Below are 16800 nucleotides of genomic sequence, written 5' to 3'. Positions count from 1 at the left end.
AAATGCTTTTTTGTTTACCTATTTATTGGCATTCACTTTAGTTTTGTGTGCTGAAATGATTGAACCATTTGAAATGGGTCTTTTTATAGGTTGAAAAATAGTTGAAATAGCAGTTTTATTCTCATTTGTGGTAAAATTTAAGGACTTAAGATGTATAGGAATATTATTAGAAGTATTTTTATTGCTATAACATTGAAATAAAAATCCATTTGTGGTTGAAAATTATATTAATAGAGTTGAGCATATAATATTAAAACCTAATTAGATTTACTGATTAAATTAGTTTTAAAATAAAAAATATTGTCACAGAATATTTTATGTAATAGAATATATATAAAAATGTCAGTAGTTTTATTGGGAAGAAATGTTATAACTAAAATATAAAGTAAAATAAGTATGATGGAATTCATCTTCGAAGTAGAATATGAAAACTAATTTCTAGTATGCGACAGACAAAATATACCAGACAATTAAGGAGATGATTTTATTCAAGCTATTGCAACAGGGAGAATGAATATTAATGGAAGAACCTCTCAAAGAAGGAAAAAATGGGGAGTTTTATAAAACTAGGGAGTCAGTAAGGAAGGGTGAAGGTGGGTCCTATCTGGAAATACAGTCAGCCCTTTCTTGGAACACAGAAGGTTCAGTGCTTCTTAACCATGGCTGCTTTCTGGGAGCACAAGGCTCAGGTAAATTTTAACATTGTCAGATGGAACAAGGTTACTGATATTACCGTATTAAGTTGTGTTTATAAATTGTGTGAGATACACACCACTGTTTGAAAATAGAATTCAGTGAAAACTTTACAGAAGCTTCATTTGTAACCTTAAAATCTATAGGTTTCTTAATATTTATTTCTGCACTGGAGGACTAGAACAGGGCGGCTTTGTCTTGTAGGGGTGACCAGGAATTGAAATTCCTCACAAGCTAAGCAAGGGGAAGAAACCAGTGGAGAGGGAGGTTTGAAGACCAAGGGCAGGCCAGTAGGCCCTATAGTAAAAGTGAGACCCGATAAAAGTGACAGCCCTCCCTATGAGGTCTCTTCCAGTGAGGAAGGAAGGAGGTTAAAGATGGGCATTTATAAGTGGGTCCGGGTAAAGGAGGGAATTTCGTGGATTTTGTTAAATATAAATTTTAAAAGGACAAAATCATGACCCATATAAAATGAACGCGGAACAACGATTTTATTTAACTAGTTAATTAATGAAAGAACTAGACAAATGTCACATCCATTTTAAAAGAAAAGTTGACTTTATATAGAGTAAAGGAATGTTGAAATGAGTTTACAGATGGAAGCAAAACTGGCTTTTCCCACTGCAGGAAGGGTTGCCCCTTCACCAGACAATTATGAGCATGTCCTCAGACAAGAATTATTTGCATTGCTATCAGTCACCTACAATTTACCAAGGTGTAAAATAGCTCAAAGGCAGTGAAAAGACCAAACCCTAGTAGGATCCGATAATTCCCCGGAGGCTCCAGTATTCCATTGAAAGGATATTCAGTAATCTCTTTTGCTTGCACCAAAGTCTTTCATTTTTCCTAGCCACTCTTGCTGTATAGTAACTACATGCTTTCTCTAATATTCAGTTATCAGTTGATTGCCCATTTCTCTGCTTTAAAAGCCACGTCTGATCCTTTCCTTTCTCCCTACTCTTTCTGGTCTCCATCAAGTCAAAGGAGCCTGGGGCAACCAGGATGTCTAAATTTATATCCAGCTACAAATACAAAATACAGTTTGCTCACGTTTGGATTGCTTTTGCTTAACGTCTTGTCTTTTTCTTGGGATGGCATTTAAAATTTTTTAATTTAATGTTATAAATGATAACCAGGGTTTCTTTATATTATCATATAATTTTAAGTTGGGAGTTAATCAGCAATAACCATAATAGTTTGACCACATAGCAATCTAACTTTAGGTTTCCCTCTATAAGTTGAAGGTAAAAGTTAATGAATTTGAGTTATTAGCCAAATGGTTCTCAACCTGGATGATTTTGCCTCCCAAGGGCATGCTACTGGCATCTAGTGGGTAGAGGCCAGGAATGCTGCTAAAACTTCCTACAATGTACAAGACAGCTCCCCCAAAGCAAAAGTACCCAGTTCCTACTGTTAATAGTGCCAAGGTTGAGAAACTCTGACAACCCATTGAAAAATGTTAGAGGAAAGCTAAAGTTTTACTGTAATAAAATTAAAAATAATTTTATGATCTTAAATCTATATGAAAAACATAAATTTTATTTTTATTGTTTTAAAATAATCTTATTACCAATTTTTCATTTTTAGAAATTAAGCCATCAGTATTACCTTTAACTTGAGAGACTAAATGTTTAAGTGGAAATAGATGCCTTTCCCTTGTAATGTAATGTATATAACACTTATATTTTTAAATTATTTTTCCTATTTTAGGTTTTATTGAAGAAACAGAGATTCATCCCATTTCTAAGATTAATATTTACAATTTGGATTTGTCGACCTTCTTGTAAGATATGTTTGGCAATCAAAATGAAAGCTTTCTTTGAAGTTTTAGAACAATTATACAGGAAAGTACTTCTTGGAGCCACACTTGAAAATGACAGCCATGATTACATCTTTTATCTCAACCCAGCATTTTCAGATCAAGATTGCTCTACAACCACCTCCTCAGACTGCTCAAACATCCTTGATGTTCAGGGCAAGCATCAGCCATCCTCTGTCAATTTGGCTACCCCTTCTGTAGCACCTGTGTGTTTGCAGAGACATTTTCAGATGAACAGTACCCGAGAAATAATGCTCCTTCAGTTAACAGTGATTAAAGTGATGATGACCAGAATATTATCTGTCGAGACTGAATTGCATGCAAAGGAGAAATATAGAGATATAATTAAAATTCTTTTAAAATCATCTGACGTCGATTCTAAATTAGTAAGCCCATTTGCTTTTGTTTTTTTTTTTTAAGATCTAGATTTTTAAAATATAAGTTTTAACATTCAGTAACAGTAGGTAAATTTATTTGTTTTCTTGTAGACCTGTATGTTCCAAAACTCGGATAAATTGTTATCTCACATGGCTGCAAAGTGCCTTGCACTACTTCTGTATTTCCAATTGAAGGAAAAGGTAAGATAAGTAATCAAATTATGTTACTGTTTCTTTTATAGTTTCTTTAAAATTGCTCTCTGGCATTCAATATTTTATCAATAAAATATTTGCTCACACAATAACGTGTAAATCCACAAAAGTGTAAGAATAGAATAATATGATGATGGCTTATATCAAGGATTAGAGTCTTAAATATGTTGTAAATCTTCACAAATCAGATTTTTAACCCAAAAGATGGGTTTCACGTCAGAGAGTTCATAACTTTCTTCAGATTGTCAAAGAAGTAGGTGGGCCTCCTTTCTCCCCTCCAAAAAAAGGTTTAGGAACCCCTGCTTGAGACTAAGACCATTTTCACAGGTTTAACATAAATAAATTCTAAGAGTGGTCCTCAGCATAATGAAAAAATATGAACAACTTATCAGATTTTTCTCTTATCTCTGAATTAGTTAATAAACAAATCTAAATTTACTGACTTCTTTCAGCTATAATTGCTTGTTCCTTTCTTAAAATAACATTCTTTCCTGAATTAAAAAAGGCAGTATTTGCAGTAGAAAATTTGGGAAAAGAGAAAATGTAGAAAGACCAAAATAAAAATTACATATCATTCCAGCTACCAGAGATAATAATCACTGCTAATATTTTCATGTTCCCTTTGATCTTTTATTTCTATGGCATATTGAATTTCTTGATTTAAGGAATATTAGGATATTTGTGTCCTTGTTTTAACAAATATTATCATACTTTTTTTTTGGAAAGGAGTAAGCAATGTTGTATTGAGTTGTATATAATAGGTAATTTGTAATTGTAAAGAAAATATTGTATTATAACTTACTCCTTTAAATTTTTTCTAACTTCTAGATAACATTGAGTAATTCCTGGATTTCTTTTTGCCAAAAAAATCTTTCTGAATATTCTGAAAGTGATAAAGTAGTACACTGCCTCTGGATGCTTACCTTTGTAATAAAAGAAATCTTTAAAGATACATGTTCACAAAAAACAGGTATGAATTATGTTTCCCTGTAAACAATGGTCATTATCTTGTTCCCAAGGAGCATTATACTTATATAATGAAGAGTAAAACTTACTTTACAACGTCTGATCTGTCTTGAAGTATGAAAAACTAAAGAATTGTGCCCCATATTTTTTGATTGAGGATACCTTTTTAAAAGGAAAAAAAGTAAAACTTCACTATTATTAAAAATTGAAATTAAAGCTTTTCATTTTTATATATCCTTTGTATCGTCTGATGTTACTGATATTTGTAAAATGGGTATTAGCCATGGTTATTAGCTCTTACTTAGTGTGCATATCTTCATTTGTTCATGTTAGAGATAAACGATCCAATCCATTTCTTCATCTTATAAAGGGATAATAATTATAAAAATTGAATTGTAAAATTGCTTTTTAAGAAGTCTTTGTTTTTCCTGTTGCTTATAATTACTATTTTTTTAATCACAGAAATTCTAAAGCAGTTCCTGACTCCTTTTGACACTATTTTTGAAGTCTTTTACAATTCCTTATTTTCTCAGCATTTTGAAAACCACCAAGATACTTCTAAACTAATAAACAGCTTGATATGTTTCCTGGAATTGCTTGAACTTCTTATAGCCTCCAGAATCCACCTGAAGTTACATTTCACTTGCCAGAGGATGTTATTTTTGAAACCTTCTTGTGTGTTCGATGTTATTACCTGGCCTATTCAGGCTTTTGTCAAAAGGAAATTCATCATATTCATCAAAAAGTGCCTTCTCTGCAAAGTGGGTGAAGACCTTTGTCGGGGATCCGTCCCTACCTTCATGGCACCAGATCATCCTTTAGATGTGGACCTGTTGGCTTTGGCTGATGCTGTTCTGCAAGCTGTGGATTTGGGCTTTTTGAGGGCACTGTCTGTCTATGGAAAACCTTCCTGCTTTGGAGGCGATGAAGTCCAACCTGGGTGTGAGTGTGTCCCTGGTCCAGATCATGTGATCCTTAGAGCAGCGAGCTTACTTATCATTAGATCCTTAGAAATCAAGTTTCAAAATGGTGCTTCAGCAAATGAAATGAAAGGTAACTCTCTCAACTCCTTTTGTATGCAAAGTAATGGATAATTATTTACTGAAGTAAAATTATTCATAATTATCAAATCTCAGGACTGTAATTTCACAATTTAAGCTATATGTTATTCTAGTTATAATTTATTAATTTTCTTCAAAAAAAGAGAAAAAACTAGAATTACCTTAAGAAATAAAGTTTCAGTTTTGTGCTCTAAACTGAATTTGCATAGTATAGTTAATAATTGTGTTTAAAAAATAAAGATGCTGTTGAGTCACTTCGAAGTAAGCAATGTAAGTCAATTCATATTCAGTTACTTGTAGTATATTATTCATATTTTCCTTCATAAAATTGGTATATCTACTAATACAGATTTTTGACAATTAGGAGTTGAATTGAAACTATTACGTCAGAAGTTATAGTGATGAAGAAATTTTTGTATAAAATTTCCAGGATGTTAACTTAGAGTCCAAAGAGAGCCATTTAAAGTATTCAGTATAGGTGCTGGGGAAGATTATGTCCTCTGTTTCATTTGAGAAAAATGAATAGTAAACGTCTCTAAGCAAGCAGCATAGAGTTTCAGTGAAAGGTCTGAATTGTAAGCAGTGACTTCCCTGAATTGCTTTAGGTAACATTTAGCTTGTAGTAACAACATCCAAGATATAATCCTGTGCAGTTATCATTTACAACACTAGATGGCGCGTGTTATATGTCAAGAATTTTAAATTGCAGTTAAAACTCCTCAAAACCTTTTTGACTTCTGTGCTTAATAGTAGTACTTTCTTTTAATACTTTAAACAATTTTAAACAAACAAAAAAATTTTTTTCTGTTATTTTGAGGGCAAATTATTTTTGTTTGGGTGCATTGTTGCCTCTAGTAACAAACCATGTGACATCCAGTGAAGTGATTTCTGTTGCCTACCACTCATTCATTTATATGCTTTTAGCAAGAATTTATGTAACTTTTATTTCTCAGAGATAATTAGTTATTTGGCAGCGTGGGAAGTAGATGATCTGGCTATACATTTTAACTGTATCCTACTGACTGGGTCATTTTTTTCTCTGAAGCTCAGTTTCCTAATATACAGAGTAGAGATAATCCCTAACTCACAAACTTTTTGAAAGTGTGAATTATGAAAATGAATTTTAAAGTACTCTAGATATTATAAATTTATATATAGGCAAGTTATTATAAATGCATTCATAAACTGTTGCTTGCTCTTTGAAATTTGCATTTTTTTGAAGTTGATTTACAGAGGTTCATGTCTGAGTTACTGACCTTCTTAAAGCCTCACCTTCAGCCGTCTCTGCGATCACACAATCTTTGTGAGTGGTTGTCTAGAGTCTTCATAGAACAAGACGATGACATGCTGGAGGCTGCCAAAACAGCAATGGGCATCTACCTGAAGTTGACCAGGTTCATATATTTTAAAGTAATTATACTAACTACATGCCAGGAAAGCAGAAAACATTTTTAATAATGTGTTGGACATACTATTTACTTTCCATCATTAGGGGAAAAAAAAAATCCCTAACAATCTTGTGGTTTCCTTATAAGTTCCAATTCCTTTCTTTAACCCTGCCCTACATGAAAATAGATTACATTTGAGTTCTGATTATGAAAACTTGGCTGGCTAGGCAGATCTATCTAGGGATTAGAACTAGACTGATATTAGACAGCATGGGTTCTGGCTGAGTCACCACCTTTGCTTTACCTGTGTGATCAGGAATAAGTTAATACACTTGTCTAAGTCTTAATTTAATTGATGTTTAAGAACTCTCTTCACCTCTAAGACTAACTTATCTGTATTGAACTTCTGTAAGGTGATTTTTGCCTTTGTAAAGGTGAGTACAATCTTGTAAGTAATCAAAGGAGCTGTTGTAAATTTTCATTTTAGTGTACAGTTGAACTGGGATTGATATCATCTTGAGGCAGATATCTGAAATTGATTATGAACTTACGTTACTGATGACATTTTATACTGATCCTATTTCTGTTTATTAAAACAGCTGTACTTGGTCAATCTTGGGTCAATCTTCTTGTGGCAAATACCTGTAATTGGTAATGAAGTTAATAACTGAAGACCTTTTACACTGTTTCTGCTTCTGCTTTATTAAAACCTTAAAGTATTTGCTTTATTTCCATTTCTTTCTTGGCTTCAGAGAAAGGGATTTCTTACTAATGACTGTCGGTGCAGTGTTGTGCTGCCAGTTCTTACTTGTATTATGACACTGCTGGCAGTGGCTGCTTTCAGACTGTAAGAGTTTGGGGCCAATTTTCAAAAGGTTCTAATCAAGAACACAGAATTCCTGCATGCGATTTGAATTAGGCTTAGAAACGGTCAAATACAAATTCTGTCTGAATGCACATGCCTCGTAGAGTATATCTTAGTTGTATTCAAAGCTGACTTCTTACTCCTCAAGAAAGAGGAAGCCTCTGAATTAAATTTACTTTGTATGTGAATTTCTAACTTCCTTAGCTTGAATGTAGTGTGCTCGCAGAGGCATGTGCTCATGTCACATGTATTTTTTTTTTAATGTAACTGTATTAGTTAAGAGTGATTGGCTATAAATGATAGAAATCAACATAAGTTAGTCTAAGCAAAAAAAAAAAAATGGAATTTATTGGCTCTTAATTGGGAATTCTAAGGGGTCAAACTGGCATCAGATGTAACTGTATATGACTCAAACCATGTCATTGATTATTTCTCTTTGTTTCTATCTCACGGCTCTGAATTAATTCTCAGACAGGGCCACCAGCAGTGCCAGGCTTACAGCAGCCTTACAGTTATAATCTTTAATGGTGCCAGCAGAAGTCCTGGAAAGATCTGATTAGCCTACGTGGGTCACAGATTCATGTTGGAATCATGGTGGCCAGGAGCTTGGGTACTCTGATTGGTCATTCTGGGTCACATGCCCACCCCTGTTGAGGCAAGTGTGGAAGGAAAGCAAGGAGGTTAATTCCCACCTTACCACAGGGAATTAGTTACCTGTAGGAGCAAGGAATTCTGATGTCAAGAGACAGGAAGACAGAGGACTTTAATTGGGCAGGTAGAAACTAGAACTACCAAAGTCAATGGATTTTATTTATTTTATTGAATCAGATTTATATGGAGTTTGTGGAAAAAGAGATTGTTTTGAAATTTTTTTGTTTTTAAAATAATGCATACATTAAAAAGAAATCTGATAGGAGAATTTATGGTTTGTGAATTACATCTGTCAAAACTTGTATTTGTAAACAGTCATTAATCTGAAGTCTCTGCTCTCTTTGTTTTCAGAGAATGTGAAGCTACTGAAAGCTTGACCCAAGAAAAAGAAATGTGGAACCATCACACACATGAAAATGGCTATAATCCACACTGTATTTTTTTATTCTTTTTAAAAAATATAGGATTTGATTCTACCGTTCTTCTTGATTTTTTGATTTCATCAGAAACCTGTTTTCTTGAGTATTTTGTTAGGTATTTAAAATTATTGCAAAAAGACTGGGATAATTTTTTCACTATTTGCAAGTACTTTGATATAACTGAATCTAAAGATAACGTAAATATTTGTTGTTGTATCTCCTCACTTGTCCAAGACAGAAGCAGCAACCAAACAGAGCCTAGTCCTTTGGCTGTTCTTGGTAATCACAGAGATGCTCATGCTTGGGTCTCCTGGGCTTCTGAAGCATCTTCTGAACCACTGAACCATGCTGTGATGTCTGAGGAGGCCCAGGCCACACTCCAGGCTAATAGTCTGTCTCCCCAACGAACTTCTCAAAGTCTGGTAGATTACGAAACCTCTGATGATTCTGAAGAAGAATCCACAGACCAGCGTTTAGCAAACAGTAGACTAACATCTTTACACCAAGAAGCAATGAAGAAAATTCAAGACACAATTGGAACAAGTAGGGATAAAAAAGAACTTAGCCTGGAGTCTCAGTCAAGGTCTCTGGTTCCCAAAGAATCTAATACTCCCTTCTCTGTTGATTGTGACATAGGCCCAAATAACATTGCTTCTAAAGTGGGAATATCTTATAGAACAGTAAAGTGCTTTGAAGAGCTACAAGGTGCCATTTATCGTTTGCAGAAGAAAAATCTGTTCCCATATAATCCAACAGCACTTTTGAAGTTGTTAAAACATATTGAGACAATATATAATAGAAGTATGACTCCTTTGTAAAACAGGAACTGGTTTTCCCTAATATAATTGTGCCTTAATGAGGTAACAGTAAAAAAAAAAAAAGTTCAAAAGGGTTTTCTAACATGCTTTTCCTTTGCCTTTTGGAAGCTGCCTAGTGACTGAAAAAGATATATCAAATGATAAGTCACTTGATACAAGTACAGCACTCAAAATTTATGGTAGTTCAACTTACACAAATTTGGGATAGTTATTGTATTAGTTTCTTATTGCTGCTGTAAAAATTACCACAAACTTGGTGGCTTAAAACAACAGAGCTTTATCCTTTCACAGTTCTGGAGGCTAGAAGTTCAAAATCAAGATGGCTACAGGGCCACACTTTCTCTCAAGGCTCTAGGGGAGAATCCTTCCCTGCCTCTTCCTAGCTTCTGGCCATTGCTGGCAATCCTTGGTATTCCTGGGCTTCCTGGACATCACTCCAGTCTCTTTCTCTGTTGTCACATGACATTTCCCCTGTGTGTCTATCTGTATCCAGTTTCCCTCTTGTAAGGACACCAGTCACTGGGTTAGGGCCCACTCTCATCCAGTGTGACCGCATCTTAGCTTAATTATATCAGCAGTTACCCTATCTCCAAATAAGGTTACATTCACAGGTTCTGGGTAGATGTGAATTTGGGGAGGGATGCTGTTTAAGCCAGTATGGTTATTATTTCCCCCTGAGGTATTTACATGTAATGTAATATGTAAAAAACTTGAATCTTAGCAGTTTTTTAAAGAGGTGATTAGCTCTATATGTATATATGTGGTCTACGAACACAAGTGTATTCTTTAAGAAGAGTTTTAATAGGTAATTCTATTTAAAATTGTTGTGATATGGATAATTATATTCTGTCTTTTTGAGAGGAGGCAGTAAATTCAAGTTTTCATGTCATTACAGGCATACCTCATTTTATTGTGCTTCACTTTATTGTGTTTTGTAGATACTGCATTTTTTACAAATTGAAGGTTTGTGGCAATCCTGTGTCATACAAGTCTTTTGGTGCCGTTTTTCCAACATTTGCTCACTTTGTGTCTTTGTGTCACATTTTAGTAATTGCAGTATTTCAAACTTTTTCATTATTTGTTACAAATATAAAACTTTAATGGATGAGGAGTTGCTTCTTATGGATGAGCAAAGAAAGTGGTTTCTTAAGATGGAATCTGCTCCCGGTGAAGATTCTGTGAAGGTTGTTGAAATGACAACAAAGGATTTAAAATATTATATAAACTTAGTTGATAAAGCAGCGGCAGGGATTGAGAGGATTGACTCCAATTTTGAAAGCACTTCTACTATGGGTAAACTGCTGTCAAATGCATTGCTTGCTACAGAGGAATGGTTCATGAAAGGCAGAGTCCATCAGTGGGGCAAAGTTAATGGCTGTCTTATTTTAAGAAATTGCCACAGCCACCGTGATCAGTCAGCAGCCATCAACATCGAGGCAAGACTCTCCACCAGCAAAAAAAATTACACCTCGCTGAAGGCTTAGATGATGGTTAGCATGTTTTAGCAATAAAGTATTTCTTTATTAAGATATATAGGCATAATGCCATTGCGCACTTACTAGACTACAGTACGGTGTAAACATAACTTTCATATGCACTGGAAAACCAAAAAATCCATGTGACTCACCTTGTGATATTTGCTTTATTGTGGTGATCTGGAACTGAATCCACAATATCTCCAAGGTCTGTGATGGATTTATATACTGAGAGCATAACTATATTGCGCTGGTCAGTCTGTCATTAAGACAGTCTGAAATGTCCTTAAAATATTTTTTAAATGATCCTTTTATAGAGAAATATGAGGAGACTGAACCTGTCAGACATTAAAATATATTTTAAGGCTGTGTTAATCAAAACAGGGTAGTACTCATTCAGGTAGAAATGGGAAGATCAGTGGAACTAAACAGGATGGCTAATCAAAATAACAGATACTAATGTTAACCAAAGAGAAATGCAGAGGTCAAAAACTCTGTTTGGCAATAGAGTTGGGGGTATACATTGGGGCAGCTTCTACATAAATAAAAAAGTATGTATCTTCAAGGATTTTCAATGCCACATTGTTTATAAAAGTAAAACACTAGAAATAATCTGGTTAAGTAAGTCATAATATATATATTCATAGTATGTATGCTCAGTTATATATACTTGTGGAAAGAATGAGCTGTATTCATGTTTACAGAAATGAAACATCTACAGTTAAAAAAAAGTGAGTATATTGGGCTCCCATTAGTTTAAGAAAAGAACGTGGGGAAGGAGTAATACACACACATTTATATATGCCTTTGTGTGTTTATAAAATATTTATGTAAGAACATATAAGAAAATACTAATAGTGGTTGCCCTGGGAAACAGATCTGAAGTAGAAAATTTGACTTCTCATTATATATCTCTTTCTACTCTTACTTGTTTTTAATTGGGTACCTTTTTTTTTAGTTAAAATTTTTTTAAGGAAAGGAAAAAAACAAACCTGATTCTTTATGTTCCTAAGGGTACATAAATGTTAAATGCATTAAAAGTCATGCTTATAAAGATGTGTTTTTGACCTGTGTTTCTCTATAAGGTTAATAAGGAACCATCAGTCCCTTGTTATATCTAAAATTAGGAAAAGGCAGTCTCCTATGTATGCAGAGTGTTGGCATTTCAGAGATGCTACATATATTCAATGTAACTAACCCTTAGGTGTAAGCCAATTCCTTCCACCCTCACTGGAGCCCTACTATTGGTGAAGGTGACTTGACTCTGGCCATGTGATAACTTTCCTGGCTGTTCAGAGTACCAGAGCTGTCCTGAGGTAGTCCATAAAGGAACACAAAACTAGTGATATTTGCACGATGAGTTTCCAGTCTGTAACTCCACCTCTTCTTCAAGTAAACGCATGTGTGTCCAAGTGACCACAAAGTGTCATGAATCTAATTTATTGTTTTAACTTAAAATACAACAGATACAGCAAAATACATGTATACGACTTGATGAATTTTCACAACATACCTGTGAAACCAGGTATCCAGATCAAGAAACAACATTACTGGCACTCAGGGGTCCCCCTTGGATCCCCTTCCAGTCACTATCCACTGGTAAAGGTAACTATACCCTAAATTGAGACAACATAGATTAATTTTGCCTAGCTTTGTCTCTTACGTAAATGGAATCATAGAGTATGTGTTCTTTTATATCTGGTTTCTTCAACATTATTTGGAAGCGTGTTCTAATTTATTTTTTAAATAATTGCCAAGTAGCTGCATTTCAGCTATTAGTAACAAAATACTTATAACTCCTCAAAATTGTCTCTGGCACTCCCAGTGTGCTAGGATGGTGAAATTGACAAACAGTGGTTGAAACAAAATAGAGACTCAAACAGGTTATACAGGGCCTTGTGCAGTTGGCCCCAACCTGTTCCTCTAGTCTCACCTGTGGTTCTCGCCCCACTCACTGTCTTAGGAACACCACCTTTTGCCTTACATATTCATTCATTAAGCCCCATCTTTTTTTTTTTTTGGTCAAGCCCCATCTTAAATGTTGGACCTGTGAAGCCTTCTCCACCTGTTTTGAACCATTAGATCTTACATGCTTTATGTTCTCTTCACTGTGCTCTTTCCTGTATTGTAGCATTTGTCACATTATGTTTTAATAATTTGCCAACTGTCTCCATTTGCCATGCTCTTTTTACATTGTCCCTCGTGAACAGCATCATGTCTGCCCCATTATTATAAACACACCACAAATGTTAAGCAAATAAGAGGAGATCCTCTCCAAGGACTTGATAGTCTTCTGGGGCAGACAGGTGTGCAGAGACCTAAAATCTTTAACGCATATATCAGTCACACTTCCTATATGCCGGTTGCTGTTCCAAGTGCTCTGATAAATCCTCACAATAATAAGTACTATTATGATCCCTATTTTGCAGATGAGATTAACTTGGTAAACTGGTAAAGTGGCAGAGCCGAGACAGTGGATCTAGTCAGTCTAGTTCCAACCTTCTCTCCATAACTGCCTGTCTTCAAGCAGAGGGTGGTACACGTGCACTATTAAAACTAACGTTTTACTATGTGTGGTAAGTGGCATGAAGAGAAGTCATGCTGGCAAGCTATGCTGGGGTCAGAGCACCCAAGACCTTGTGTGCTGTGCTAAGGAGTTTTGACTGTTTTGTAGGCAGTGGAGAGCCAGTGTGGTTTTCAAGTAAGTGACTGGTTTTGTGTTTGAAGAAAGTGACTTCCATAGCAATATATTGGCTAGGCAGACAAGTAGAAAGATTGAAAAGAATCCTGGGGAAGTCCCACTGGCATCAGGGGCAATGGGAATGGAGGAGGGAGAGCAAGGCCTTCTTGCTGAATGCCTGCATCAGGCCCCCTCCCTCCATAGACCCACTAAGACATGAGTAAAGGAGCAGTGAGACACACAAGCACTGACTGAGCAGTCCAAGAAAGCCAAATCCTTAGCAGGTCTTTGGACTGAGGAACAGCAGGCACAGCTGACGACAGGGCTACCACACTGAAATGGGATTAATTAGACACATACTGAATGTTGAGAACCACTACCACCCCTAACCTTTTCCCCCAGGAAATTAGAAGAGAGTTCTGTGGAATCGGACACAGATTTAAGAGGAAAGATCTAAAGATACATTGTGTGTGTGTGGAGGGGGGGGGTCCCCAAAGAAATTACTCGGCCAAGTCTCCCAACTATGAAGCCCACAGTCACAAACCACCCATGGGCAGAGTTTCTAGTTGGCATTTATGTGCCCAACTCTTACATAGGAGTGAACAGCCAAGGATCACGAGGCATTTGCGGAAAGCCTCTTAACATGACAGAGGCCAAAACAAGACAGATTAGGCAAGGAGGAGATTAATCTAGTAATATCCTCAGATATAAATGGTTATAAAAGATAATACATAAAAAAATATTCAGGAGAAACAAACTTCTTATAAATGAATAATGCAATAGCAGAAATGAAAAAATAGAAATGTAAGTTGAGGAAATCTAAGAAGTATAACAGCAGGACGAAAAAAATTGGAAAATAAAAATGACAAAATTTGAGGACAGTTCACGAGGTTCAATAACTGAATAGCAGAAGTTCTAGACAGAAAAGTGGAAACAGAGAGGGAAAAGTACTAAAGTAATCCAGGAAGAATTTCCAGAACTGAAAGACTGAGTCTTTCAACAATGTGTGAATATATAACTGGAAAAAAAATACACCTAAATTTTACAAAGGACGGAGAGGATCAGCCTGAGACAGGAGCTGTTTTCTCACTCGCACATCCACGGTGGAGATGCAGCTGCTGCTGTTCACAGAAATAGGGGAAGTAGATCGTTACAGTCTCGAGGAGGAAAATGAGTTCCATCTTCACCTGAGTGACTTGGGCACTGTCTTCAGCACATGTTCATGCCCAGCAGACAGAAATCCTGTGTTGAAAATGAGAAGATCAGCGTTAGAGCAAGACATAGGAGTCATTTGCCTATGCATTATGAAAATCACAGGAGAAGGTCTGATTTCCCTGAGACTAGGGAGAGGAAGGGAAAGAGGTCTGGATGAAGAAGGAAAGTGAAAAAAATTACAGAGGCCAGAGAACAAGAAATACTTTGCAGAAACTAAGGTCAGGTAGGGCTTTGAGAAGGGAAATGTATATGGAGTTTAGTATCTGAGAAGAAGACACTGGGCATTTTTTTTTTTTTTTTTAATAAATTTATTTATTTATTTTTGGCTCTGTTGTGTCGTCGTTGCTGTGCACAGGCTTTCTCTAGTTGCGGTGAGTGGGGGCTACTGTTTGTTGTGGTGCGCAGACTTCTCATTGTCGTGGCTTATCTTGTTGCAGAGCATGGGCTCTAGGCGCACGGGCTTCAGTAGTTGTGGCACGTGGGCTCAGTAGTTGTGGCTTGCGGGCTCTAGAGCTCAGGCTCACTAGTGGTGCACCGGCTTAGTTGCTCCGCGGCATGTGGGATCTTCCCGGGCCAGGGTTTGAACCCGTGTCCCCTGCATTGGCAGGCGGATTCTCAACCACTGCGCCACCAGGGAAACCCCGACACTGGGCATTTTGACCATCAGGAAGCTGTTGTTCACTTGTGACAAACCAGCTTTAGTTGGACCCGGAGAGAGGAGAGAGAGAGGAGGTAGCAACCACCAGGACAGTGATTTTCAACTTATTTGTGTTCTCTGTGCCATCTGAATACTGGGATTTGTTGTGGCACCTGTGACATGACTGTGTCATCACTGACTTGAATGCCATCCCTAGAGGCAACATTGTGGTCACCAAGCACCTGCTGGGACTCTGACCTGCCTCCTGACCTCTCCTCAGGGCACATGTGGCCCACTCATGCTGCATTTAGCCCACCTGGGCTGCCCAGGGGTTTGGAAAAATTTGACCTAAATACTGAACTTTAATTGGTCTTTTATGAATTGTCATTTGTGACACCGTATAGAGTTGTCTTGCTTTATATTAAAATACTCATTTGAAAATTGTGGTTGATAAAATGCCTTTTCTGACTATATTATTATAGGTCAGACTAGCAAACCAACTGTAAGTTTTTCTAATTATTCTAAGGAAAGTGGAGCTGAACAAAGCAGATCAAAGCCTTTACAGTTAACCCCATGTATCCCCTCCTAATTATACAGCTCACTAGTATTTTTTAAGATATAGAAAAAACAGGGATCCCCTTCTAAATTTGCCATTGGCATCAAGTAGATTGACTAAACTGTAGTACAGTTACTCACTGTGTTGGGTAAAATACATGTTTATATATACCCTGGATTGCTTGTGGGTTTTTTTTCTCTTTGGAACTTTAGCTATTTTTTCAAAGAAAGTACAGTTTTCTAATACTTAGAAGAACTGAGAAATGGAATGTGATCAGGGTATGATTTCCTTTCCAGTGAGAAAAGTTCAGGTGTTTTTAGTCTGGTTTGAGACAAGAGTCTACCTAATCATTGAAAGCCGTAGAGTTTAAAACATGGGTTTACATTAAAGATATTGTCTAGGAGTGGGGATTGGGATTGTCTGTGGCATCATGGATAGCATGTGGGGTTTTTTTACAGTGCTTTAGACCTCCTGCCAGACACATTTCTCCCTTGAGGCCCACAAAGTGAACACACCAGCAGCACATTTATGATTGCTTATGACTTTGTTTTTTAAGTTATTTAACAAACTATAATAAGGAAGCACAGGTTTTCCTACAGCTAAACTTTTTTTATGTGCTAAGAAAGGAAGTTTATTTTCCATTTCTAAATTGCTGACTTTGTTTGTTCATTTCTGTAAAACATAAGAGTAATATAGCCCACTACTGTAAAATAGAATTGGATTTTTGACTGCCGATTTTCCTATAAATTTTGTTTTAAATTTTTTTTCTGATTTTGCTATTTTTTTCTGTAATAAAGTGGAAAGATTCCCCTTACTAGATTGTTGACAAGTAAAGCATTTTGGGTGTCATGTAGTATTCTTTGCTTGAATATGGCATATGTCCTCTTGTGTGTCACTTTTAATATGTATAATGAATGATTTGATGGTTATATGGAAGTGAAAATGAGTGGTGAACTAGAAAATAAAA

The 16800-nt window shown here is 36.1% G+C and overlaps 1 protein-coding gene across 3 annotated transcripts in view; it reads left to right on the top strand.

Annotated features, from left to right (window-relative positions):
* Positions 1-15016, top strand: part of LINS1 (lines homolog 1) — a 28239-nt gene extending 13223 nt beyond the window's left edge. The window contains exons 2-7 of one of the 3 annotated variants that reach the window (XM_024732057.1): positions 2404-2898; positions 3001-3090; positions 3931-4072; positions 4531-5121; positions 6352-6523; positions 8385-15016. In XM_024732057.1, coding sequence (XP_024587825.1) covers positions 2500-2898; positions 3001-3090; positions 3931-4072; positions 4531-5121; positions 6352-6523; positions 8385-9270 — 2280 coding nt within the window. In that variant the 5' untranslated portion in view covers positions 2404-2499 and the 3' untranslated portion in view covers positions 9271-15016. Of the gene's footprint in view, positions 1-2403; positions 2899-2973; positions 3091-3930; positions 4073-4530; positions 5122-6351; positions 6524-8384 lie in introns of those variants that run through there. The other 2 variants (XM_024732058.1, XM_024732059.1) reach the window with 2 other exon arrangements.
* The last annotated feature ends 1784 nt before the right edge of the window (positions 15017-16800 follow it).

The sequence above is a fragment of the Neophocaena asiaeorientalis genome, unplaced genomic scaffold, assembly GCF_003031525.2.
Source record: "Neophocaena asiaeorientalis asiaeorientalis breed wild unplaced genomic scaffold, Neophocaena_asiaeorientalis_V1.1 scaffold362, whole genome shotgun sequence".
NCBI classification, from domain to species: domain Eukaryota; kingdom Metazoa; phylum Chordata; class Mammalia; order Artiodactyla; family Phocoenidae; genus Neophocaena; species Neophocaena asiaeorientalis.
Note: the sequence above shows the minus strand (reverse complement) of the source record. Positions and strands in the feature narration are given on the sequence as shown.